General features: G+C 35.0%; 3 protein-coding genes and 1 long non-coding RNA gene across 8 annotated transcripts in view; 3 read left to right on the plus strand and 1 right to left on the minus strand.

Annotated features, from left to right (window-relative positions):
- Positions 1–235: 235 nt before the first annotated feature.
- Positions 236–5,501, plus strand: LOC144551605 (uncharacterized). 4 transcript variants are annotated; one of them, XM_078299638.1, is made up of 4 exons: positions 543–658; positions 979–2,368; positions 3,212–3,278; positions 3,762–5,501. In XM_078299638.1, the coding sequence occupies exons 3-4, from the start codon at positions 3,276–3,278 to the stop codon at positions 5,187–5,189; spliced, it is 1,431 nt and encodes a 476-aa protein (XP_078155764.1). In that variant the 5' UTR covers positions 543–658; positions 979–2,368; positions 3,212–3,275; the 3' UTR covers positions 5,190–5,501. The 4 variants fall into 4 exon arrangements, with proteins under 4 accessions (XP_078155763.1, XP_078155762.1, XP_078155764.1 ...); XM_078299637.1 differs by lacking the exons at positions 979–2,368; positions 3,212–3,278 and having other exon boundaries at positions 236–658; positions 3,762–4,923; positions 4,960–5,501; XM_078299639.1 differs by lacking the exon at positions 979–2,368 and having other exon boundaries at positions 554–658.
- Positions 5,502–6,596: 1,095 nt separating this feature from the next.
- Positions 6,597–9,329, plus strand: LOC144551611 (Polynucleotidyl transferase, ribonuclease H-like superfamily protein). 2 transcript variants are annotated; one of them, XM_078299648.1, is made up of 6 exons: positions 6,597–6,947; positions 7,121–7,180; positions 7,683–7,795; positions 7,995–8,063; positions 8,183–8,234; positions 8,953–9,329. In XM_078299648.1, exons 1-6 carry the CDS (start codon positions 6,681–6,683, stop codon positions 9,124–9,126), a joined length of 735 nt encoding a protein of 244 aa, XP_078155774.1. In that variant the 5' UTR covers positions 6,597–6,680; the 3' UTR covers positions 9,127–9,329. The 2 variants fall into 2 exon arrangements, with proteins under 2 accessions (XP_078155774.1, XP_078155775.1); XM_078299649.1 differs by lacking the exon at positions 7,995–8,063 and having other exon boundaries at positions 6,612–6,947.
- A 173-nt stretch (positions 9,330–9,502) lies between these two features.
- Positions 9,503–27,904, minus strand: part of LOC144551608 (putative glucuronosyltransferase PGSIP8) — a 95,760-nt gene continuing 77,358 nt past the window's right edge. The window contains exons 2-6 of the mRNA XM_078299646.1: positions 13,203–13,546; positions 11,320–11,578; positions 10,558–10,759; positions 10,315–10,462; positions 9,503–10,229 (exon numbers count right to left, since the gene is read on the minus strand). Of these exons, the coding sequence (XP_078155772.1) occupies positions 9,686–10,229; positions 10,315–10,462; positions 10,558–10,759; positions 11,320–11,578; positions 13,203–13,474 (1,425 nt within the window). The 5' untranslated portion in view covers positions 13,475–13,546 and the 3' untranslated portion in view covers positions 9,503–9,685. The remainder of the gene's footprint in view (positions 10,230–10,314; positions 10,463–10,557; positions 10,760–11,319; positions 11,579–13,202; positions 13,547–27,904) is intronic.
- LOC144551612 (uncharacterized) lies at positions 10,699–11,405 on the plus strand. Its single transcript, XR_013510840.1, has 2 exons — positions 10,699–10,825; positions 11,307–11,405. It is a non-coding gene; the product is annotated as an uncharacterized LOC144551612 (long non-coding RNA).

Below are 27,904 nucleotides of genomic sequence, written 5' to 3' on the forward strand. Positions count from 1 at the left end.
TTGGAAAATCTCAACCGTTACAATACGTTCTGCGAGAATCTCAAAGCTAAAATAATATTGGCCCCCACGTCATCCCCGAATAGACACCGGACACGTCGGTCACGCAAAATTTGAGATATCTCAGAGGTCACGCACGAATATTGAAGGTATAGTGTATCCTGACCTGATTGAGATTCTGATCGGACGGCCCGTATTCAATCTCAAATTTGAGTTATCTCAGAGGATCCGGACTTGAGTCCACCCGACCCAACTCTAACCTAGGAAACAAAAATCGCAAAACCCTGCGCAAGGCGACGACACCAATTCGCCAACAATTCCTGTATTTTCTCCCAATTTAGCCATCGCCATGGATTTGCATCACCACCAGCAACCATACGCCCAATCCGACAGCCACTCGCAGGCCTACGATCCCTCCCATTCCTACGAAGCCTACTATGGCTCCTACCCTCAACCGCAGTACGAATCCTCCGCCTACTCCCACCAGTACTACGACTACTCCACCTCCTACCAACAGCCGCCTCCGCCCGGCGTCGACCCCACGCACCATCATTACGTGCCGGCGCCTCTGAACGAGGGGATGGAGGTCGCCGCCTTCCCCCATTCGTCGGAGTATGCTGTGCCGATGGACGCGACCATGGGGAACGGTGGTGCCGCTCAGGTTTATTTTTGACCATTTTTTTTGTGTTTATTTGGTTCTTCAGTTAGTGCATGTTGAGCTCCCTCTCTTACTAGAGTAGTTTTTAAGAACAAAACAAGCAGGATCTTTTAGCTTTTAATGTGATAATATAAACATGTGGTCAAAATTCAGGATCTTGAGGCACCTTAAGTTGTACTTGTAATTATCCTGTATTTAGTTTTTTTTGTTTGATTGTTTGGTTGCCTGTATATCAGTTTACTTTTATCATTAGGGGTTGAAAAATGGATCAGATGCAATTGGTGAGACTTCGTCTGTATCATTATTTTTTTTTTATATTTCAGATACAGATTTGGGTATGGACAGTCCTGGATTCATATCAAATGGATAAGGATTGATCAGACTAGATATTAAACGGTTATGGATACAAACAAGATATAATAAGCATATATCAATAGTTGAATATGAATGCGAATGCTAATATTATTCGGATATTGATTATAATTTGCACAAACCTCATACAATGTATGCAACTTATTTTGAAGTAATTTTTAAACTAATATACATAAACAAATATAATATTTGGAAAAAAAAAAACTAATATCCACATAAGCTAACCAATTAATATAGTTAACGACATAGTTTTTTTTATACTCTCCATAAGTGTTAAATTTGTTGATGGACACTTGCAATTGTGATGCAATTGCCATTTTGGGATCCAATTTGTATTCACACTGATTCTGGTGTTAGATTTATCCTCCTTCAGTGGATGCTCCCATGGAAGGTCTGTGCAAAATTTCTAAACAAATGTAATTATTCTTAGATGTCATATTTTTCTTTTGTTTGATATTTATATAGCTCTGTTTGGACTAGCATTATGTTCATCCATTGTCTAACACCATAGGTCCATCCTTAATTAAAATATATATAAACCAAATTCAGAGGATGTAGTTCTAGTTGGATGATCATTATAGTGTATTCCTTTCCAATGCTTAAGAAATATTTTAATTTACGTTTCAATAAAGTTGAGTTGAAGGTGCTTCTGCTGCATTTGTTGGCCTTCTCCTTTTGTTGCTAAAAAGTTCATGAATTATTAAGCAAACTTATTTGTTTCCTAGGTGGAGATCGATCGAATCTATTCAGGATTATTTAATTCTTCTATTCCATTCCCCATTCTTGTCAACCATTCCTTGGGAATGATAGAGTCAGGTCAAAATTTGTATTGGTGAAGCCCTGTATCATTTTTCATTGACACGCTAAGCAGTGGTGCTTCCATTAAAATTTTACCTCTTCTATAAGCTGGCATGATCCGTCTTATTACTGTATCTATAAGATATTTGGGTAATTCTTACACAACGGACTCAGTGGACCTCCATAATTCTAACTTATATTCAATTTGTACTAATAAGCTGTCACAGACATTGTGGAAAGAAGGACACTTGAATAATTTGTGGCTGACTAGTGCTCGTGTGTCTTCACAAATTAGTTACTTGTTTTAATCATACTCAAGTTTCCTACAATTATTGATATCATAAAAATTATTATAGCCTTCTAATAAGCTAAAACAGAATATGAATATATGCAAATACATTTGTATAGTTATCGAGCTTGACAGGTTAGGAACTCAAGGACTTACGGTGTTCGAAGTCATTTTTTGCAAATAAAAGACACTTTGATATCTTTCTTCATATGATAGGAGCATGGCTTCGTCATCGGTTAACTCGATCGGTTGAGGTAAGTTAGCAATTTTGTGATGGCTTATTTAGCCAAGTGGTGGTAATGGATAGAGAAGGAGAGGGAGGCCCTTGTATGTATCATATGTGAAGATATTTGACATTTTCCCTCCAATAATCCAGTGTTTCCCTCCCTTCACTTTCATAACCTCCAATTGAATGCAGTAATAAGGTTGTTGATTCAGTTGGTTGAACCAGCTTGAAGCAATTAACCCTTTTGTAATCATATCATCAGTGCAACTGATGTTCTGTGATCCAGACTTGATCTAATCCAACAATCTAGTGATGCGAGGTGGCCTGCTCCTTTCCTTCAATTTGCAGGAACTAAATTTTATATCCATGTCCACGATAGATTTGCCTTCTGGACCTCCTGCTAGATTGTTGAGATCTTGTGTGCTATCGCCTATTTTCTCAAATCAAATGATGACAACTAATAGCTGGAAATTGGTCTGTTTTTAACTCAAACAAGATATACCAGGGCGACTTCAGTATTGCCCTTGGGTGTTGCTAAGTGTGTTTTTGAGTCAAAAGCCAGTGCTTACTATTTAGTTCCGGGAAACACTCATGGGAACACCTAGTGGCAATGCCTACCCTCTCTCAAGCTATTAACCCTATAGCTGGCTTCTTTGCTGTTGTTGCTCCCTGGAATGAAGGATTGGGATTCTTCTCTCCAAGAAATTCTATTCGACCAATCTTGTTGTCACCTTGACTAGAAAATTAACATCTAGTGCTTGATTTGAGATACTGATAATGATTTGTGCAGCAACTTATGTAGTAGGTGCAGTGAAATTAGAGATCTAAATATATAAGTTGACTCTTGCTGTTTATTTTCTTTCTCTTGTAGATTCCTTGTGATTTGGTTTTTGTGTGTGCGACTTCGGTTATAAGGTCCTGCATGTCACCTAAGAATGGTGCTTTATTTGGTTCTTTGTTCTTTTATTTATTTTAGTTCCTGTTGATTCTGATATTGTGTCTCAGTGCTGTCTCTTCTCCTAGTCACTGGCTTTTCATGGTTGGGAGAAGAACAGGAATAGGGAGCAGCTAGCTGTTATTTTCTTTTCTTTTCCTAGAAAATAACTCTCTACTTTTTCTCAAAATTTCTTGATTGTTTACTGATACCATTTTTATGGAAAAGAAAAATACTATAGCACTCATCTGCGCTGCTAATTTATTGATCGACTTGTGTTTCTCTGGTTTTGCACCATCTGAAAGCACAAAACGACACTAATAGTGCAAAATCAGAGAATCTTCAGCTTCGGTAAACTTGAAAAAATGTTTACTATTTGAATAACTGAGCAGAAAGAACTCTCTCAGCTTTAGAGAACTTGAAAAAACAGTTCATTACATTTTGATTTACAGAGCAGAAATTCTTTTTTGTTTTTTCATATTTGCAGGGTGGCAGCGGCAGCAGGGGTTCATTCAGAGGGCGAGGTGGTAGGAGGGGGGTCAGGGGAGGCTTTGGCAGAGGCAATTTTAGAGGCCGTGGCCGTGGCAGGGGTGGTGGCAGGGGGCAAGAGCCAGCACAACCACCTCCACCTAAACCAGCACGCCAACCCAAGCCCCATGCTTGGTGTGATATTTGCCGTGTTGACTGCAACAGCCTTGAGATCCTGGAGCAGCACAAGGCTGGGAAGCGACATAAGCGCACTGTTCAGCGGATCCAAGAGTATGAAGCTCAACAAAAACAATTGGCTGGTTATCAGTCAACTATTGTTGTTTCTTCTACTACCACTGAGACAGGTCCATCCGTAGCTGAGAGTGTGCCTCAAACTTCACCAGCACCTGTTGCAGCATCAGGTACTCTAGTAGCCAGTGAGGCAAGTACAAGCAACCCTCCTGCTAAGGTGGAGATCCCTGAAGAACATAACAAGGAAACAGGACCTCAAAACCTGCCCGTTACTGAGGGGCCATCCGAGTCTGTCAAGGCTGAGGCCAGTGGGACACAAGCACTGCCTCCTTCAGACACTACTCAGGCAGAAGCTGCTGCTTCTGGTAAACGACCTTTCATTAAGAGACCCAGGCCTGATGGATATGGCCTTGGTTTTGTGTACGGCTATGGTGGTGGCAGGTTTGATCGGGGAGGTAGGAGGGGTGGACGGTTTGACCGCGGGGGAAAACGTCCCAGACGGTTTGGAGAGTTCCAGCCATGGCCTCCTGTGCCTATGCCAATGCCGATGATGCCTCCTATGCCGATGCCTGGTCCAGCTTCACACCTCCCAAGGGTACGACCTATTGTGTGCACATTGTGCAATGTTAGCTGTGATACACCTGCAGTGTTTGAAACGCATCTCTCGGGCAAGAAGCACCAGACCCGCATCAGTAAATTGCAGGGACCTAACACTGTCTTTGGGCCGATTACGGTATTTATTCCACCAGGACAGCCAACACCATATCCCCATAATGGTCCCGAGCCTGTCTTTTATGGTCTGACGACACCTGAGCTGATCAAGCAGCATGAGATGTTAATGCAGGACCAGATGGAAGACGAGGAAGAAGAAGAGGAGGGTGCAGGTGAAGATGGTCAGCAGGATGAAAATCCAGAAGAGATAGTTGAAGGTGATGGTCAGCAGGATGAAAATCCAGAAGAGATAGTTGATGGTCAGAATGAAGCGATGATAAACAGTGGTACCGATGGTGTAACCAACTCTGAGCAAAGTAAAGAGCAGAATGAATCAGTGGTGGAACCTACTCCTGGTACTGTTGACAGCACTGCTGCAGATGAGAATCAAGATAGTAAAGTGGGACCCAGTAATAATGATGCTGTGCCAGGATTGCAAACCACAGCAGAAGTATCTGAGGAAGTTGTAGTGGGGGAAAAATAGTTGGTTGGGAATGTGTTGTTTAATTTGTCTGGCATCTGTCGTTAAAGTGTGATTGTCTGCATCCCGTTCTATATTAGGTTGACGTGTTTCTCTACTGGTAGTATCTTAATTGTAGTTCATGCCTTAAGACTTAGCTGCTGAGTCTGATTTTTGTATCAAATTATTGCTCTATAACAGTTCCTCTGGCGGAGAATGGTTGGTTTAATACTGTGATAGGTGTATTACTTTTAATTCATGAGAGTTAAGAACTCAGTTTGCAGCTCGTTTAGTTGTATGATTGAAATACTTTGTATTAGCAGTGGAGCGCTGCAATTTGAGTTCTTAAGTGCCAACTTTCCGAGCAGTCAGAAATTCTGTTAGAATATCACTGCATTTTTCTCTCGAAAACCCGTTTCCAGCAATTTTTTGTTTTAATGCGGACTTTTAGAAAAAACTACAGAAAACTTGGGGCCGTTATAAAAAAAGATAAAACGCCACATAAGATAGAAAGCAGGGCACCCTTGCGAGTCGTTGCGACAAATTTCGGGCAAGTTTTCTGGAGTCCCAGTCTCACTGCTTGTCCAGTATTAACAGAATAGACATTGATCGAAGTTAAATACTAAAAAACGTTTATAGATAAAAAAAAAAAAAAGTTAATAGAACTTTGTTTTGTATTAAGTGAAACTTCTCAATGTGACAAATTTATTATATGTGCTTATTGCATGTTCAGTGATTGCTTTCGTTAGGTAACCAACGGAGTAGGGCTGGCAACGAGCCGGCTAAGTCTGACCAAGCTCATGGCTTGTTCGTTTTAGCAACGAGCAAGCCAACATTCGGATTCGAGTTGGAAAAGTGGTTCGTGGCTCACTTGTTTTGACAACGAGCGAGCCGAGCCAGCTCGTGAATGCTCGTGGACCAAAAGTTCAAATGTATTAGATAATGTATTATAAAATCAATTATCATAAATTAAGTTTATAATTAAATTCATACATATTAAAATACTAAATCTTTAAATTCATACAAATCTAGTTCACAAAATAAATTCATGTATACTAAATTTACACAAATTCATAATTGGACCGAGCTGCCTTGCCAGCTCGCGAGCGAGTTAGATCCCAGCTCAAACTTGTTAATTTTGGATCGAGCTAGTGATAAGCTGGCTCGTTAACAGCTCAGTCCACTAATGAATAATTTGTTAGCGAGTGAGTCAGATGCGAGTCACAATCGATCCACGAGCTATTTTGCCACCCCTACAACTGGCTAAATTTGCCTATCAGACTTTTGTCCGTGAGAATATTAAATTTGCCTATCAGACTATTGAGGCAAAAAAACACCCATTGCAGCCAGTCTTAAAAGACCAATGGGCTTGATTCATGGACTAAATTCCAATCCAACCCAGCCATGCCCATCTCGTCCCTCTCATACTCTCCACTTTCTTTGTCGCCTCGGTGACATACTGACATGAGATAAGTCGACCTGCTGCTGCATACTCTACGGCACGAGAACTAAGAGATGCATCATCTCGTACGGACGATTCCCATCCCACCATCTCCGTTCCATCTCAGGCGAACCAGAGCATGTTTTGTTTGTCGCTCGCAATCTCGATTTCTGCAGTCTGAGAAGAAGGAGCAACTGGAACCAGAGCTGATGCCTAACGCTCGCCGGCGGAAACACGACCCCCTCTGGGAAGGCGATGGGTCCAGCCTCGGCGTCGATCTGGGAAATGTCAGAACCGGCCTCGCTGTCGGCACCAGCCTTGGTTTCTCTCGACCTCTCACAGTACTGTATTAACACTTCCTTTTTTCTTTTTCTGACTAAGTATTGCTTTCAGATTGAGTCGAGGTCAACTTCCTTTACGTGTTTAAATTCTTATGATTTTCTTATTAAACAACCGATTAAACATGTTTTGTTAGGTCTTATGTGTGTTACATTTCTTTGGCCTATTGTGTTAGGTTCTGAGGATGAAGGGGCGGGAGCTTGAGGCCAGACTTGTCGAGATTGCCGAGGAAGAGGTTGGTTGTAAATCAATCAAATTTGCTTAACTTGCTGGGTTATTTGCTACTAGTAGAATACTGTTTTCTGCACTTAGTAAATGATGTGGGGCAGGCCATTAAGAATTATATGGGCCGGGAGGACAAGAATAAGAAGGAAATCAAGCCGACAAAATCAAGAACATAAAATTCTGTTTCCCTGGAATTTCACTGTTTTGCCAGCAAAAATATTTTGCGGACTGCGAAATTCCATACTTGTGCATAATATATCTGTTTTGCCTGTAAAATATTTTTAGAGCGCAACAGGGGGGCGGCAGTGGAAGGACACTATTTTCTTATTTTATCTAGTTAGGCATTATTTGTATTTTATTTTATTCCGAATCAACACAGCCCTAGAAGAGATGTTTGGATGTATCTCTTGGGCTTGTCTAAAAAGTTAAAAGACTTGTTTACTTCATTTGAGTGTGCTTGCAACAGTTATTCTTGCTACTCCTGTGTCAATAAATATGTAGATGTATTGTAGGATGCTGATGAGCTAATAGTTGGCCTTCCAACATCAAACATTGGTGCAGAAACACCGCAGTCATACAAGGTCCGTGGCTTTGTCCGTGGACTGGCAGTTCGAGCTGCTGACAAGTGAGTTTTTCTCTGTTTTTTTCATGTTATGCACTTGGTTTTACATTTTTTTTTTTTTAAGGAATTATGGAACATGTAAAATTTTGGAAACTATCTATTTTAGGAGCAACTGAATTGCTACTTATTCTGGGGCTATAGTTACATGTAATAATTACTAGCCTTGAATTGCTACTGATTGCATTGATTTAAAATAGAGCAGAGGGTTGAGAGTTTACCTGCAAGACGAACATGGGACATCAAAAGATGCCTTAGACTACATGATTGATATGTAATCATCCGTCCTGCTCTTTTTCTTTTCTTTTATTTGTTTTTTTTTTCTAAAGATACTAATCAAGGTATTGGTTTGAAATTTTCTAATGTTATTGTAAAACCAAATTTTCATTACAGCGGAGTGAAAAAATCTGCTAGGAGAGTTCAGTCAGATGCTTATTCAGCTGTCGTAAGATTTACAATTCTCTTTACTTTTGTTGCATTTTCTGCCCATACATTAATTTTAGGTGGGTACTATACCTGGCCTAGACTGCATATGCTATGCAGTTAAGTCTTAATTATCCAAATATTGCATATATATGCTATATATACTGAACCCCCAACTTTATCTCAAATTTACCTCAATTACAAATAAGCCTGAAATTCTATTGAGCTTGTGTATATTTTTAGAATTGTGCAACAATTTTTTTTTTTTTTTTGGTGATTTCTCTTGCAACATGCTGGCCAACAGTCGGTATCAATTGAGCGACAGTTGATACTGAATCTGGAGTTGTTATCTTCTCCAAATGTATGGATTTAATTGGAGACTCCTAGGTGGTTTGTGCCGTCTTTCAGATGTACAGTACACATCAATACTGACTGTATATTTATGATTGTTTGTCTGCTCTGCCTGTGAAACATCAGGCTTTACTCTGGACAGTCCGATCTTTAAATGGACAGTGGATCTTTGTGAGACCCTGATGATATTCATACAATTGGAGAGGAGCATAACCCCTGAATCTGAAATTGTAGTTGCTTGCTACTATTCCTTCTAAACATAACAAGTGCAAGTAAAAATAATATTTACTTGGATTGGGGCAAAAACCCTGAATATGAAATTGTAGTACTTGCTACTCTATTCTTTTAAACATAACAATTGCAAGTAAAAATAATATTTTCTTAAACAGATATTATTGGAGAGGTACTTCCAGATGCGTGGTTACCATGTGGAGCTTGTTCTTCCCAATCAACCCGAGCTACGCAAAAAGGTACGGGCTGGAGTGCAGTCGCATCCCTCCCTGGATGATCGCTTATGGAAGGATGACGGCAAGTCAGAAGGGAACATCTTTGACTTATTTTAAGTATTATAATAACATTTTTTCTGTATATCGAATGGCTTCAAGCTAATGCTGATTTTTTGTAAATAGTGCTGACATTAGCCATTTTATGCCAAATTCCTATTCAAATTGACTTCCGGTACTACTGTAGAGGATAACTTGGAAACAAATTCATATGACATAAGAGTACCAAAGAAGCTTATTTTTCAGTCGTTCTCTGCATTGTAGATTGGTGAGGCCTTTTTTTTGTTGCATGGATGCAGTATTAATGTCTAATTTGATGTTGCCATTTTTTTTCTTCCAGAAAGTGTCTAACCTACTGGACTAATAAGTACATAAGAAAGATTATCAAGTAGAAAACAGTCGAAAAGAAAGAAAAAGTAACAAGACATAATGAATAGTAACAAATACTGATATTCGAAATCCCCCTTCTACATCCCTAAAAGTGTCCCGCAATCTCCTGTTGTAACCCAAGTGTTCTATACAACTGCCATTAAATGTGCAGGTCTCACAACAAAGAATTCCACCCAATCGAACCGAAAATTTTGGGAAAGAATCAAACAAAACCAACCTAAGAAGCACATCAGTACAACTTGCTGAACTCGGTACCTTGTGCGACCTCCCCCAATCTGGGATAGTAAGGTTCTCTTTCGAGATGCGTCTGCATTGAGTCCAGGATCTTAACTAATGAGGCCCAGACAAATGGTGCAGCACCGCATGCGTAACCAAACACTGCCAAGGCCCTGACAATTCCACTTGAGTACCAGGGGCAAGCCATAACGAAAAGAGAACCAGCCAACCCTATCCATGTAGTCAAAACTGCTAGGGAAGGAAGCACGAAGAAACTGGAAACAACAATGGCGAGAGATAAGGTGCCCAAAAGATAGAGAGGCCAACCCATGAGGGGGTGAGCTGTGCGTGGAATGAGGAAAAAAGGGACGGTGTATGTGGCTGCCATAGACCACAAAACTAGCACCTTGAGCATCACTTGCATGAAGGCCGAACATTTCTCGGGACGCCGGTTATAGCATAGCTTTGAGCATGTAGGCTTGGCCAGCTTAGCTACAATGATTATGCTGATATACAGAGCGGCCTCAATTAGTACCAGTGGCAGCTCTGATGCATAGCTGTTCAAATTTAAATTAAAGCATATTAGAAAACATGAGTTGAAGATAAAACAAAGAGATTAATTTGTTTTGCATAATTACTAACCCAAGATTACTGCGCCGTAGCTCATGCCATGAGAAGCCAAGTGGTAGCACTGGCCAAGACCACCAGTACCATGGTTTAAACCATGGTGCACTAGGGAATGTGACGACACTGTTTGGTCCACAGGGAACATTCCATTTAAGTTTTAGATCTGCAACAAAATTGATATTATCCTTATAATTGAGCAGATAGAACAAAAAGAAAAATGAAGCTGAGTTACTACAGTGGGACAAAAGTTATACTCACAATAGTAGGAAGCATCCATCTGATAACCAAGAGGCAGTCGATATGTGCCATTGACCTTGGTACCATTAGCAGGTGGATGAAACAGGGGCTGGTCGAGCAGATCAGGAAAGTAACTAACAAGGAAACCTTGATCTGCACCGTCTGGATTGTTGCGGCCAATTTCTAGTTCATGAACCATGTTGTTGAACACGTCCTTTGAAGGCTGTAACATTAGAGTACCCAAAAATCATAATCAATCTCATGAGCAAGATGTTTCCAACCACTATTCGTGTAAACACAGACCTGTCATTGTCATGGATTTTTATATCCAACCAGTGGTAAGTATCGAACTGGTAACAGACTTGTACTGGTGGTATATTACTTTTTCCATTTGTATTTAGTTCCTCTATTCATGCTAACTCAAGTAATTAGATTTGATCAAATACCAAACTTCTAAGTTAACTGGTACCTGTCAACTGATAAACTACATCATATGACGAAGTACCAGTTTTTATATTCTGCGTAATAATCCTGTATGATGAAGTACCAGTTTCCCTATTCTATGTATGAACCCCCGAGTATATAAATAAAACTGAACTGGACAAAATTTTGCACCCAGTTTTCTAAATTTTTTTTTAAACAGTACATAAGGGAGGCGCAGTTTAGTCTCAATTTAAAATTTTGTGAAATTACCCTCAATTGTTCAGTACACAGACCAACAGAAACCAAAATATGAACCACTATTGGAATCAGTAAATGTACTGATGAAGAACTTGATATTACCTGAAGGACAAAGAGGCCGGTGTGGAAGATGCATGGGTTTATGAAGACAGCGCAAAATTGGCCGCACTGGAAGAGCTCGTCAGTGTTTTGCAAGAAAAGGTTGTCTGAATCGAGCATGACAACCCGATCATAGTCGAACAGGCTCCAGGCATAGAGCTTGTTCATGGTTAGCTTGAACCGTGGGTTGAAGCCGCCTTGGAACTCATACGGGTTCTTCAAGTTTGTCACCGTCACTACCTTCAAGCCATCCTCTTTTTCCCTGTTTTCAGGCACCAAATTTATAGATTAATATGATTATTTTTTTCTTCTTCTCCCAAAGACAGAAAAGAGATAAATCTGATTTTGTGAACCAGTTGCTTGCAATGTTTATAATTCTAATTATTTTCTTAAACATAACTATTTTGTTCTAAACAACTCTAGTGCAAGTATATTAAGAGGATGTTAAAAGAGGAATTTAGAGGGAGACTAAGGGTGATTAGAGTAATTTTGAGTCATTTAGAGGATTTCGTGAGAATAAAGGAGTAGATCTAAAAATTAGAGTCACTTGACTCGATGAAAAGAACTGATGTAATACTTTTCAGTACTTGTTTTAGGTTCCCATTTTGGATACCTTAACAGGTGCTCTAATGGTTTCGAATTAAATCAGTGGTATACCCACTATTATTCAAAAAATAGAGTAACTTGACTCGTTGTAAATACGTTTTTTATCAATCAAATTGTTAGTAGACATTAAAACCACTAATTTTAAAAAATAAAATAAAAGACAAAATAGGTACTACAGTTTTCAACCTAAGCGTTCTCTACTTCAAAGTTATCACTATCAATAAGCAGCTCTTTGCTGAATTTGACATCCTGATTAGTGTACTAGTAAACAAGCCTAAGTTTTCTCGCTCTATCCTTTTCCCTTCTTTGATATTCTCCTGTTTCTATATATTTGTTCTTTGCTGATTTTCTTCCAATAAAATTTTCTCCTTGACTAAACAAAATATTTAGCTGGCACCAACTGCAGAACCTCGTCATGATTTTAACTTTCAGAAATACTTTATTGAGGTCGACTTGACATTAGACTTTGTACACGCAAAGAAACAGAAGATTGATAATAGGAAAACAAAAAATGGATTGTTTGACTTGTAAACAAAAATATCCGAGCTAAGGTCCCTCCCAGCAAAAGCAAACGCAAAGCACACCCAAGTCAAAATGACGGAGTACCACGGTGCTTTATTCCAGCTCCAGCTAATACTGGTGGCAGATTCCGTAATTTCAGCTCAAACCAAAGGGTACTTTCATAATAAACAAGTTTCAAAAGTTGTCCAACCGCGTCTCTTTAACTTTCCAAGAGCTAAGAAAATAGCAAACAATCGAAGAAAAGTCAACTTTTTTAGACTTAATTCGTCCGTTTACTCTTTGGAGTGTTTGTTACCCAAATTTTCACAAAACCAAACTGCCACCAAGCAGTAGCTTCGATTTTACAAGTTTATGTTACGAAATTGTCGTTTTGCTTGCTTACCCTAAAATAAAATTAATTTGCAAAACACGCGTGTTCTTGGGACAAAGTCGCGAGAGCCATGGCGATAAGTCAACAAGTAACCGTCCACAACCAATAAAAAAGAGAAAAAATCGACAACGACGATGCAACAGTGCGTAGCGAATCGAGATTTAACTATTTAAACCTAAAGATAATTGGTGGTTGGTGCCAGAGGTTTATTTTGATGATTAAGTCGCTACACGGGTCAAAATATCTCTGTAAAATACAGAAGATCCAAAATCCCATAATATATTTTTAATTCTCTTCCCAAAATTAAAGGAACAAATCTAATTAAGGATGAGATGAATTTAATCCAAGCTGAAATAACAAAAATGTAAATAGAGTAGAAGCAACATACATTGCCTGGACCCACTGGACAGGGACATCCGACGAGGCGATGACGACGCGATCAGCTTGAACTTGGAATTTGGCAAGCGACCGCATCATTACCCTCAATGCAACGTAGAACTCGTAATCTCTCGGCGTGCCCATGTACATCATAGCCGCATACGCATGCCGGTGCTTCACATCACGCCGCTTCTCTTCTAATTCATGTCTTCCTAATACATTTGTTACCAAGAGAAAAATTGCCAGCACCAGCACCGAGTACCTAATTGTGCCTCCTGCCATCTACAATTTAATTTCTGATTCCTCGGCACCAGAAATTTGGGAGAAAAGAAGAAAAAAAATGTTCCCCTCTCTCTTCTCTCACCACCACCAGGATATGAAATCGAAGGTTTGCGCTATTGCTTGCGCTTCTCTTTCCCTCTCCTTATAAATCAAAACAAGGATATATCGGTTCTTCTCTCCTTTCGCCGGAGAGAGAGAGGGAGAGAGAGGGAAGAGGAAGAAGATCTGGCGAAGTGTAAGAGATAGATAATAAATTAATTTGGTATGGTTTTGAGGAAAGAGAAGAAGGGGTATATATGAGATATTTGTAATGAATAATGATATGGGGAGGAGCTATACTAGGAAGCCCGCAACAGGCAATTGGATGTGCTCTTACTATTATTATAATAGAATTGAGGTAAAAATGTGGTTTCTAAAGTGAGAGGATAACATAACTTACAAGCCTAACCTTTTTTAAACAACCTATATTTATATCCAGTCCATTTGGCAAATTGTTATAGATGTTGATGCCTCATTTTTCTTTTGTGCTTATTTCCGACCTTTATCTCATAAATGCTTTCAAAATATCTTCTAATTGGGAATCTCGTCCAAATTAGAAAGAATAAAATTAAAATAGAATATTAAATTTGACACATTAGTTGGGTGGAGTTTTTGTCAAAAGTCCGACAAAATCTTATTCAAAGTCAGCTGTAAATCGTCTGATCTGTGTTAAAATTTATACAGATGGTTTAGATTCATAGAGTTATTTTAAGTTATTAAATTTTAAATATGTTGGTACGAATCTTAAAACAAATTAAATAATAAAGTCCGACTTTGAATGAGATTTTGTCCAAAACTCCAATTCCTTGTTTGTTAATAACAATAAATTTTATATTAATATGATATTTTTTTATATATTTTATTTTATGGTACAATCAGGGTGTTCTCTTCTCCTGATTTCCAGACCGTGGGTGTTCGGTGCATCGTGGACCAGGCTTTGCTAAGTCACCGGCGCTTTCAGCTGGGTAGCTGAGGACCTGAGGTGCATGAGCTTATCTATACTGGCTTTTGATTGATGAATTTAAAATGAAAAAAAAAAATTGAAAGAAGAAGTTTTGGGGATAGCGTTTATGTCCAAAGAGTCAAGGACACAATTGGTTTCTTGTAAAATACTTCAAGTTGTTATAATTTAAGAAAATGAAAGGAAACATGCACGATGGCTTTTATATATATATATATATTTTTAGGTATAAAAAAGAGTTGAATTATGTTTAGTGCAAATGTGTGACATATTTCATTTGTTATTGTATGAACGATTTAAAAATAATAATGAAGACTAGGCAGGCTTGATTCTCCTTTCTGAAAATATCCAAAGTTCCAAACACAATCAACAAATCATAAAAAGTATCTTGGATATTTATCATCCAATGATTCAAGGACCTCAAATTGAAAATTTCTAATTATGAAATCACATTATAAATGGGGTCAAATGATTCCTATTTTTTTTTTAAATAAAAGTCCAATTTCAAATTAGGTTTTTCATAAAGAGTACATGTATAAGATGAGGAGAGTTGAAATGCCTCCATTTTTTGTACCTTCATCGTGCCTCAATTTTTTAAAAACTATAATAACTCAAAATTTAAATCATAAACGTTAAAATAAAACCATTAGATGTGCTATATATATTATTTTCTTTATGTGCTCATAAAAAATTATCATATTTCAATTTTGTTTTTATGTGAATCAATAAGTTGAAAAATCAATGTCCGGAAATTATTTACATTAGTACATTTTTGTACAAGCTCTTGATGACAAACAAAACAAAGTTGGAATGTCGTAATTTTTTACACGTCGATCACATCCAATAGTTTTATTTTGAATTTTAAATTTTAAATTTTGAGTTATTATAGTTTTTAAAAATGAAGGCATGATGGAGGCACAAAAATGAAGGCATTTCAACCCTCCTCGTATAAGATTAATGACCAATTTTTGGAGGAAATTATTGTATATGATTTATGGAAGAAAATTGTTTTGGGATACTTTTGATAGGGAATGGGAATTTATTTGACCGATGACCATGAGATTACCTTCAATACCTTTGCACAAAAAAATATTCTTTTTCAATGAAGTCATTCATTAGAAGGAAATTGTGTTCACCTTTGGATTTAAAGATGCCAAATTTTTTTAAGAATTTTCATTCATTGTTTTACCATTGAGTCTCCACCGTTGGTTCGTTGCTTCTCAAAGACTCTAAGCTCCGATTCGATAAAAGAACCAAAATGCTTCACGAGTTCACGTGGCTTTAAAAAATATATATATTTAGAAGTATTAAAAAAATTAAATTATAGGTAAATAGATGGATTTTTTTTTTTTCCTTTGGACAGAATAATGGTCTATTCCCTATAATTTTCATAAATTGTTAGGAATCAGGTAACAAAAAAATTAAAAAATGATAGGTACTGAATCATTTATTCAGTTTTAATAAAAGCTATCAAAATCGAACCCTAAATTTGCAAAAAATTAAAAGGACGAAACTATTGATTTGGTCTTTTTGGACAGAGGTTAAAGGGACTGAACAAATAATTCTGTTTCTTTAATATTCCAAATGTGAAAATAAAAGGGATCGAATCAATAGTTCGGTTCTTTCTATATCTCAAAAAAAAAAAATGGGTTCATTTTTTAATAAATAACTTTTTGTTATAAAATAAATATAAAGAAGTATAAAGAAGAATAAACAAGATAGAGAGAAAAAAATGGCAATCTATTTATTCATATATTTCTCATGTGTGTACAATACAAGAGTATTTGTTTATATTTATTTTATAACACGTTATCAGCACGAGAGTTCTACTAGTTGAAGATTCGAGATAACTTTGATATATTTTATTTAAATTCTATTTAAATAAATAATGCTTAATTGCTTACAGTAAGTAATTGTTAAATGGAATAAGTTATCAATTTATGTACATTTATTTTTAAGATTTTTAGTGTGGTTCATATAATTTTAGAAGAAGTGCAATTTTTTTTTAATCTTCCGGAAGAAGATATATATGATATAGAAAAATTAATTTGAGAAGATTTTAAGAAATCTTCCTGAAGAAGATTTATATAATGTACAAATTTTGTATGATGATTATTTTATTTTTTTTCTCTCAATAATTTAATCTTCTTGAAGAAGATTTCAAAAGATATTAAGATCTTCTTGAAGAAGATTTCAAGAAATATAATTTATGTAAGAAGATTTTAAGAAATTTTTCTGAAGAAAAGTCGAAGAAAATTTATATGATGCGCAAGTTTTACATGATGTTCATACTAATTTTCATCCAACAATTTAATCTTCCTGGAGAAGATTCAAAAATATTATGAGTTGATTTATTATCTCTTTCTGATTGAACTATATAATGAGTTGTTGAACAAAATATTCTACTTAGTTCTACTCCATTCCCTGAAGTGAATGTGCTATTATGGACAAACTCGTCATGTGGACAAAATTGAGGTTATCATTATGGTGATAATTCTACAAACACATATTTCCACTCAAAGTGGAAATATAAAGAAAAAAATAATGAGAAAGAGAATAATAGAAAGAACAACAAACAAGAAAATTTATATTATCATTGGTCATGTACCTGTTGTATGCCAATGTACCTGTAGTACACTAAAACATCATGTTCACCTACGTAATGCATCATTAAAAAAAAAAAATAGGAGAAGAAGATTGAGACAAAATTTTATTTGTGAGTGTGATCTCGATCTTAACTAAATTAATATTACTCATTTAAATGGTGTTGATTTCATTAACGAAGAAATTCATATATTACATAAAGTATCATTATTATTACTTCTATCAAGTATTTCATATTAGATAAATGTCTAATCTTACCACATATGATATTATAATTTATATTGGATTTGTATATAAACGGCATTTATCTTTGCTTATTTTTTATTTTATTTTTCTTGATGTTTCGAATCTCAGTTTTTTTTTAAGAAAAAGAATAACGAAAATCTTTGTTCAATATATACTTATTGAAATAAAGTATATTAATATTTTGATTATATTTCTTCTTAATTATTTTTCTGTAAGAAATTTATAAAAAAAATAATAATAACTTAGCAATATAACATCTGTAAATAAAATATTTATATATGATAGATGGACTATTCGATTTTGTATGGTTTGCAATTTAAGAAAAAGAAAAGAAGCAACCACCAACTTTACCTTTCTATTTCTATCATTTAAATTCAGATACATTATCATTAGTGTGTATATGTACTGTACTATAATTTATTATAAGATAATACTAGCACTCCCTAGTTCTAATTTACACTAACCATTAGTATGGGTCACCAAAAGAAAAAATGCATAAACATATACGTTTTTAATTCTATATTTTTATATATGAACAATCTATTAATGAGCATAAATGATGGAAAATTTAATATATGATGTACATTACGATGCATTAAAAAAAATGTTTCTTATTTAGTAATGCAAGAATCAAATATTAGTATTATTTTGGGTAGTACAAAAATTGATTGAAAAGTTCTAGAAGATCTATTTTGTTATTACATGGAGGAATACAAATTTATATTGATGATGTATTATATTCTTTTAAGTCTCAAAGGAATTTGTTAAGCTTTAAAAATATACGTCGAAACGGATATCATGTTGAGACAACTAATGAAAAAAATATTGAATATATGGAAAACAATGCATATGTTTTTCTTCTGACTTGTACTACGCATATATTAGTACAATTAAAGTACATGTTATTATAAACCAGAAGTTTACATACAAGAATATGTTTATAATTTGGCATGACCGGTTGGGCCATTCCGAATCAATAATGATGCGAAAAAATAGAGAATTAATGTGAACACTCATCAAAGAACCAGAAGATTCTTTAATCTGATGAATTTTTATGTGTTGATTTTATTTCTAGAACGTATACAATGTGATATTTGTGGAACATTATATCCAACATGTGAACCATTTGAATATGTTATGGTTTTAATTGATGCATCAACATGATGATCACATGTATATGATATTTTACATACAACAAAACTAATTTGCATCATGCTAACTAGCTATTATAAAGCTTTCCTTTATAATTAGTTTTTGGTCACATACCTAATATTTCCCATATAATAATTTTTGAATGTGCGGTATATGTTATAATTGCTCCACCACAATGCACTAAAATGGGATATCAAAGAAAGTTGGGAATTTATATTGAATTTGAATCTCCATATATAATAGAGTATTTAGAACCATTAATGGGATATTTATTTATGGCTAATTTTGTCGGTTGTGATTTTGATGAATAAAAATTCCCTACCTTAAGGGAAGAAAACTATCAGCTGGAAAAAATATATTAGTATGAATTATCATTGTCTTATTTTGATCCTCGTACTAAAGAATGTGAACTAAATGTTCAAAAGATAATTTATTTGCAAATGTTAGTGAATCAATTGCCAGACACATTCACAGACTTAAAGAAAGTGACCAAATCACATGTACCAGCTGCTAATGCTCCAATTAAAGTCGGTGTCCATGTTGGATAGACTAATTATAACACACATGAAGCGTGGAAAAGCAATCAGTTCTAAAGATTAAAAATATAAAAATCCTCGAAAAAAAGGAGCAAATAATGAAAATGGTCAAATCGAGGATATGATAATTTCAGATAAAGCTCCAGAAGAGAATCAAATTTATAAATAATATTGGAGTTTCAGCAGAAACTCAGGTATCTGAAATTTATGAAAGTAAAGAGATCTCGATAAATTATATCATGAATGGAAGAAGATGGAACCGAGATAAAATTGATATCAATGATATTTTTTTGTATATAATATAGCGCTAAATATAATAAATATTGAGGATCATGATTAGAAGTCTATTAAAGAATGTCGACAAATAAATAATTAGCCAAAATAGAAAGGTGCAATTGTGGCAGAGTTAAACTCCTTTGAAAAATGAAAAGTTTTTGGGCCTGTAGTCCCAATACCTGAATGTGTAGAACTAGTATGATATAAATGAGTATTATGCGAAAAAGAAATGAGAAAGGTGAAATACAGGTGGATGCAACAACTTTTCGGTACATAATTAGTCTGGCAGTTCATGAAGGAGTTGATTTGCGCCTAATAAATGTTGTTATAGCCTATTTATATGGCTCACTTGATAATGATATTTATATGAAAATCTCTGAAGGATTTAAGATGCTTGAATCATGTAATTTAGGTTCTCGAGAACATTATTCAGTTAAATTGAATAAATCTTTATATCGATTAAAGCAATATGGACACATATGTTATAATCGTTTAAGTGAATATTTATTGAAACATGGATATAAAAATGATACGATCTGTCTATGTATTTTCATGAAAATATATAGAAATGATTTTATTATAATTACAGTTTATGTTGACGATCTAAGTATCATTTGAACTCCTGAAGAGCTTTCAAAAGTAATAAATTATTTAAAGGAAGAATTTGAGATGAAATATCTTGGGAGAACAAAAATTTGCATTGGATTGCAAATTAAACATTTAAAAATGATATTTTTTATGTATCAAGAAAATTATATTGCAAGAGCGCTGAAATAATTTTATATGGATAATTAACATCCATTAAGCACTCCAATGGTTGTAAGATCATTAGATGCGAATAAAGATCTTTTTAGACCTCGAGAAAATAATGAAGAACTATTTGGTCATGAAGTACCATGCCTTAGTGCAATATGAGCACTTAAGTGAATGTTTATTAGCAAGATATAGTTCTTCTCCAACGCGAAAATATTGACATATAATTAAACATATACTTCGCTATCTATGAGAAAATTTAGTAATACACAAAAGCAAGCCGAGTATGTATTTGGTTAAGATATGTGATTCAATACATTTGTCAGACATGTAGCTTGTCTTTTAGAGAAGTGATCCCGATGATCATATATGAATATAATATTGTATGTATTACTCAATGAAAGTAATGATACATTAAAGGAGATAGAACAAAACATATTTCACCAAAATTCTTTTTCACACATGATCTCCAAAAGAATAATGTTACTAATGTTCAGCAAATCCGTTCAAGTGAAAAAAATCCAGCAAATTTATTCACTAAGGCGTTCCCTACTGCAATATTCGAAAAACTAGTTCGTAACATTGGAGTTCGTCGACTTAAAGATCTTGATTGATGCTGTCATGAGGGGGAGTTAATATGCACTATATTTTCCTTAACCATGGTTTTTCCCACTGGGTTTTTCTGGTAAGGCTGTATTTATGTATTTAGAAAAATATTGTACTATTTTTCCTTCACTAGGTTTTTATCCCATAAGGTTTTTCCTAATAAGGTTTTAATGAGGCATATTCTTATATAATTGACATCCAAGGGAGAGTGTTATGAATATATATTAAATGTGTAGATGTCATTCATTTTGTAACTCTCATATTAACCCTCAATTTATTTCCCCCACTACTCCATGCATATTGATGACCACTACTATTCGAATTCAATTTTCCATTTATTCTTGTAATTAATTTAGATGATTTTTCATTTATAATTTATGGCCTATAAATAGAGCATTCGTACTCTTATATTGTACATATATGAGAAATGTATGAATAAAGAGATTGTCATATTTTTTCCTCTATCTTGTTTATTCTTCTTTATGCTTATTTATATTTATTTTATAATACTTTTCTATTTCTAAAAATGAAAATTTTCCGCTTTTGAACGTGTCGAAGGCGCTACATAAAACTTTATTCAAATTATGAGGTGATGTGAAGCTGATTGTTCTTTAATAACGCACCCTACTTTTACAATAAAAGTTTAATTAGATGATTCATATCTCCCAGTTTCGTACCCTGTATGATGAGGTGCATCTCTCCCGGTTTTTTTATTAATAGAAAAAATAAAAATAAAATATCAATTATGGAGTACACTTTTGTAAAATTTTGAAAAATAGAAAAAAACATTATGGTTTATAATGTCCATAACACTATGGTCACTAATTAAGAAAAAAATATTCTAACTGGACGTTATTGTCTATAAAGTCCAGTTACGGTATTTTGTTTTTTTTTCTTTTTTTTAGATATAGTAAGGAAAAAAACACTGTAGCTTCACTTGGTTAATTAGTGATCATTAACAATCAGATTAACTATAGACGTTATGGTTTATAATGTCCAACTACACTATACTTGATGTTATAAACTATAAAGTTTTTTTTTTTTTTTTCTATTTTTTGAAATTTAATGGAAGTGTTCCGGGCATCTCTCGTGACAAAGCATATTACCAGTAGATTCCGTTAATTGCGTCGAATTCACGATCTAAATTCTTGGAGCCTTGCAACTTGCAAGCACTGAAAGAGACACGGGACACGGCACATCCTTGGATGGTGCCGATTGTGTTGACTATGTTAACTATTATATAAAGCAAGTATAAAGGTAGCATGCAATAGGGTTTAGAGTTTAGACCTTCGAATAAATTTTTAAAATATCATCTAAATGACTAAATGTCACTGATTTTAGCATTTTAAAACTATCTGTTTTAAGCTGTAGTTATCCTATCAGGATTTTCTCCTTGGGCGGTTTTCCCTAGATTTGTTTATAAATTAAATAACGCCACCAGAAATATGAAATATCTTTATTTCACGCTGTTTTCGCCCAGTTTTGTTTTCCATAAAATTAAAAGAAAGTCAAGCTTAAGTAAGTCCGTTATTGAGTTTTAATTAAATTTATACGTCGAGCTTATGGATTGTGTTTTAACAAATTCATATCTACTGTGTAAAGGGTAAAAAAAAAAAAAAGAGTTTTCAGAGTTTAAGGATAAATTAGATAAATTGAATTGTTTGAGGGTAAATAAGAAATTAAAAAAGTCACGAGAGTATACAACCCTTTAAAATAAACTCATGATCTAAAAGCTCGTGGTATATGAACAATGAAGATGAGGCAAACAAAGCTTGGTCGTGATTTGCAATGACGTTCACATTTATCCGAAATCATCCAATGAAATTTTTAAATTTGCTTCTCCGTTAAGTCGGTAGCTATGACTAGGGCTGGCAAAAAAATTCGAGGTTCGTGATTCGATTCGGGTTTGATTCGAGTTTAATTCGATTCGAAATGGGTTCGAATTGAAACGAACCCAACCAGGTTCGGTTCGGAATTAATTCAAATCAAACCCAAACCTACTTTGGTTCGATCGAAATGGGTTCGATCATTTTTATGGTTCGAATCTCATAATAACATCGGCCGTCCATTTACCTGATGAAATTAAAATTCAAGATAGATAATCATAATTTAACTTAGCTGACACTCCCTCGCTCTCAAATCTCAATAACCTAGTTCTCTCTCCACCTCTCCCTAACTCACTCTCCCTCTAGCTCTAAAATCTAGCCGACGCTCTCGGCGACTGACTGTCTCTCCTCTCTCTTCGATCGTCTCTCATAGTTCATACCAGGAAAGTCGTCTTTGATGTATTTTTTCATGAACAATTTTTCAACTTAAAAACACTCATTTCATAGTTCATACCGGTAAAAGGAAGCCATGTGAATTGTCCCGCGAGAAAAAATTAATGTATAAACTATCGGTATAACTAGGACTGCTAAAAAATAATTTAGTTCGTGATTTCGATTCGGGTTCGATTCGAAAAATGTGTAGTCCGCAATTAATTCGATTCAAAATGGATTTGGTTCGAAACGAATCAAACCAGGTTCGGTTCGAAATTAATTCAAACCAAACTCAAACCTAAGGTAAGTTCGGTTCGGTTCGGTTCGTTACCACCCCTAGCTATGACCTTAAGATAAAAGCAAACCAACCGGAAATAAATCTGCTGTGATTCTTTGGGATCGCAGGGACCCTGAAATTCCACATCCACCCTTTTATTTATTTTGAGATTCGTGCAAAGAAAATAATTGCTTTTAAGATTCGTAGATTCCACAAAATAGATGGTGAGATTTAAAATTGCAGGGTCCCTGCGATCCCAAAGAATCGCAGCAGATTTATTTCCAAACCAACCAGATGGGATGGTTGGTGGGTCCGGACACGCTGAGTACATGTGCGTAGACCAAATCGTACGAAATGCTTAATTGAATGAGTGAGGGGGGTGTCCGATGGGCATCGGACCAAATAGGGTTCGATGAGGGGTTTAAACCGTCGGATCTGCTTTAAGATTCGCACTCGCAATTTCGCGTCTGCTTTAAAATCCGTACACACGAATCCTAAAGCAGATCCGACGGTTTAAACCCCTCATCGAACCCTATTTGTGTCCGATGCCCATCGGACACCCCCCTCTCCCTAATTGAATAGTTGTAAAAATATAGAGACTTGTGGGGTTGTAGCCGTAGGCATGACAGGCATGTATACACTAGAAACAACAAACAAGTCATTGAATGAATGAAGCATCGACCGTTGACTAAGTCGCAAAAGAGGGGTTTTGGTCTCTATTGACCAGTTGTGGTTATGAGCATCATATATTGGAATAGGTCTTGCTCCTGAGCTGTGCTTTGATTTTTGATTTATTTGCGAGGAATGAGCGTTTGTTCGTAACAGTTTGTAGAAAATTTCAATTCTAAGAATATTGCAAAAAGAAAAGAAAAAATTATCGTGGTTTTAAAGTTTATTTGCCAATTATATTTAAACAAGAATTAAAAACAACATTTATTTGCAAATTTTGTTAAAGGAAGAATTAAAAAATCATATTTAGACTAGTGACTAAGGAATTAATCTTTATGTAAAAAATTGTAGGCAATTTAATGTTGATATTAAAAGTGAGTTGCACTGTGACCATCGTCTAATATTAAAAATTTAATTAAAAAAATAGTTTTAATTACTCGAGTGGGAAAAAAAAAATATCATTTGAAACTACAGTACATTTAGGGTGTGCTCCAATTGAGATTACGCGGAGGGAGAAGAAGGAAAATACACTGTGCGGAGGTGAACGGTGTCTCAGACCGCAGCTGCTCGAAGGTTTCGCCTGCTTCAGAACTGAAGAAGCGGAGAGGAAGCGGAGGTGAACGCATACTGTGCGGAGGTGAACACGTACTGATTTTTAGCGACAATCTTCACCCCCAAATCGGGGTGTAAAGATTACTGTTCGTGGGTGAGCGTCTTCCTTCCCCTTCCATTAATAAAGGTTTTCACCCTCAATTACGGAGCACACCCTTAGAGACAAAACCTTAAAAATGATATTGAGAGCTGAATAATCCAGTGCAGTATAATTTATGCCTACGGGCTTTTGAATGACAAAAAAAAAAAAAAAAAGTGCAGTATAATTTTAGTTTATATGAAAACTGAAAAGTACTGGCTAAATGCAACGAAATATTTTCAATTACCATCCCAATATTTTAAAATTCTGATGTTATTATTAGTTTATAAAAAATTCACAAAAATTCACATGTTACTAAGTGCGTACTTCAGAGCTGTGCACTACATTCATGTGCACCTCTGAAGTGAGCATGACCCTTTTTTTTGTTTTGTTATTTTTGAATGAAAGATAATGTTTTTTTTTTTTGAAAATTGAACAAAATGGAGATATTATAGAACCTAATTTGAATAAAAATTAAAATTAAAATTAAATTAAATGCACATGTTTAATCTAATAAACACAATCCAATCCAAACAAGGTGTTAGTTTTTTTTCCTGACTAAACTCTTCCCCTTATTACATTATTGATAAGATAAGTGATCAGAGTAGTAAACAGGGGCGAATACACAATTAATGAATGGGGATCAGTTGACCCCCATTTATTTTTATTTTTTTATTTTTAGACCTCATTTTGAATATAGTTTAAACTAAAATATTATGGATAGTGTGAAATTGACCCCATTTATAGTATACAATTTTATATACTTGACCTCTATTCATGTTTGACCCCCATTGTCTGAAAGCCTGACTCCCCTTAATAGTAAACAAAGACAATTTATACTTCACCATTAAAATGTCAATTCTTCATGTTCAGAATTCGGTTATTTTTTGGAAAGGACTAGTTTGGTTAATTTATACACACATGATATTGATATCAGAAAAACATAATGCATAGGAAAGCCAAATTAAGAAGATTGTACATATGAAAGGAATGAAAACATAGAAAAGCTATATTAATTAAGATGCTAATTTAAACTATTAAGGACACCACCCTGAATAAAATATTAACAGTTCCTCCCAAAGTACTTCTCAATTGTTATAATAGACGATAAAATAAGATAAAATGGTTGTCCGGTAGTTTTGAAGCTGATATTTATTTAATTATTTCATCTAATGATATACTAATTAACACTGGAATATAATATGATGACATGGAGGCCACACGGTGACTGACATTGAAAGTTGAACTAAGAATAGAAGGTCAACACCTAAATTTTTTTTAAAAATATTTAAATATGTAAGATTTTATTTTGATAAATGCCTCCGAAGTAGATACCATATATTATTATATTTCCTTAATATACAAACTGCCATTAAATTTGGGAATGGGATAAATTGATAGCAATAACCTATTGAGCGGTTGAGCCCATGGCCCATGCTTTACATCAAATGATGGAACCGAATCGTCTACCTCTCTGGGGGCAGAAAATTCCTGCTCCCAGAGTCACTGCAGAGTGGGCCCTCATTTTAACCCTAAACTCTAAACCATTTTAATCCTAAACCCTTAACAGTAACCGGGCCCACCCCGCAGTGACTCTAGGGGCAGGAATTTCCTGCACCCCAGGGGACAGGAGATTTGATTCCTCAAATGATACGGAGGAAAGTCGCGTGGTATCTTTGGAGGTTATTCCATGCAGATTCTCTGGAACTTTCAGGTTTCTTGTATCATGTTGGAAATTTGCAACTATTTAATGGGTAATTCAAGCAGGGTCCAGATCCCCTAAAGGAACTCAATTTTTAAGTTTAGGTCCGGACTGTTCAATTCAAATCCGGGCCAATTTGGTCTGAAGTGAAGCGCACGGGACTCTTTTAATCTGACGGTTTGATTCGAATCTAACGATCCGGATCTAAACTTAAAAATTGAGTTACTTTGGGAGATCCGAACTCATTCAAGTAGCCATGCTAGATGCATCTAGCAAGGAGTCCGGACCCTCTGAAGTACCTTACATTTTGAATTTAGATCCGTCCGTTAGATAATAATATGGATTAATTTGGTTCGAAGTAGAATGTACAAAATTCTTACAATATTTGTGTCAAAACATATTTAATGGTCATGATTCTATTGTTATACTCAACAAATAGCATAATTCTGTAATTTTGTTTTCTCTCTTAGGAGAGAGAAAGAAAGAAAGAGGATCATAGCGGATTTGAACTTTCATATTCAAAATCAAAATTTGAGTTACTTTATGGATTTTGAATTCTCTAATTAGATTGCTAGTAAATGAAATTCGTATCATCTCAGGTAACTCAAATTTTTAATCTAAATCCGGATTGTGATATGTTTTGATGCAAATATTAAAAGAACTTCGTATATTCTACTTGGAATGGATTGAATAGGATTGTGAACAATCTGGATCCAAACTCAAAATTTGAGTTACTTCAGGATCAGATCCGAACTCGGAGTTAATTTACTAATACCAGGTAATTTAATCCACGCAACATATCTTTTTATGAAATATGAAAAATTCGAAAGAGTCCCTATATTTATGGAGATATTCAAAAGTCCCCCTTAAAAAACAAAAACAAAAAAGTTAAAATAGAGAGTTGTTGTTTCTTGTTGCCTTCTTGGTAAACTTTCTTCAACGTCTCTATTATTATAATTTAGAGAGGTTTTTTTTTTCTCGCCAGCAGTTTCAAGTTTCAACTGTCAGATTCGCCTCCAAATGATATATGGACATGTGTTCCATCAATTTCCCGGTGTTATTTTCATTGTTTTTTAGCACTTTTTTTTTATAGTGAGAGCTTATTTCATTTTTTTTTTGTACCGTGTACAGCGACACTATGAGGAGGGATCCATTTTCATTGCATAATTCTAAGATTTGTCTTATTAGAAGAACTCAAAACATCTAAAATTATATTTTTCATTCTAGCAAGTGTTTATTAATTTTGTGTTAAAAATGAAGTAATTATAATTTTGTGTAGTTGTGTACACAGTACAAATTTTAGTTTGTATATACAGAAAATTTGAATTTTCGAATTAATGTGTAGAATTAATTTTTTATAGTTTGTGTATAAAGTACAAATGTATAGTTTGGCCGACTTTAATGAATAGTGCTGTTTGTGCATGGATTCTAAGATTGATAGACATCAACAAAGATTTGGAAGTTCTAAGTCTTATTTTTTTTTAATCTATTTAAAAGAAGAAATACAAAGAGTATTTTCTGATTATGAGGGGGAGCAAAAATAATTTGTTTGTTTTAATTGTTCTTGAGTGTCCTTGAAAAGTTTGCATTAATGTTTCCCACCGAGCTAAAAAGTTTATAATCAGTGTTCTAAATAGTGCGTTATAGTGTTTTCAGACCT

Source organism: Carex rostrata, chromosome 3 (genome assembly GCF_964058835.1).
Source record: "Carex rostrata chromosome 3, lpCarRost1.2, whole genome shotgun sequence".
NCBI classification, from domain to species: Eukaryota; Viridiplantae; Streptophyta; class Magnoliopsida; order Poales; family Cyperaceae; genus Carex; species Carex rostrata.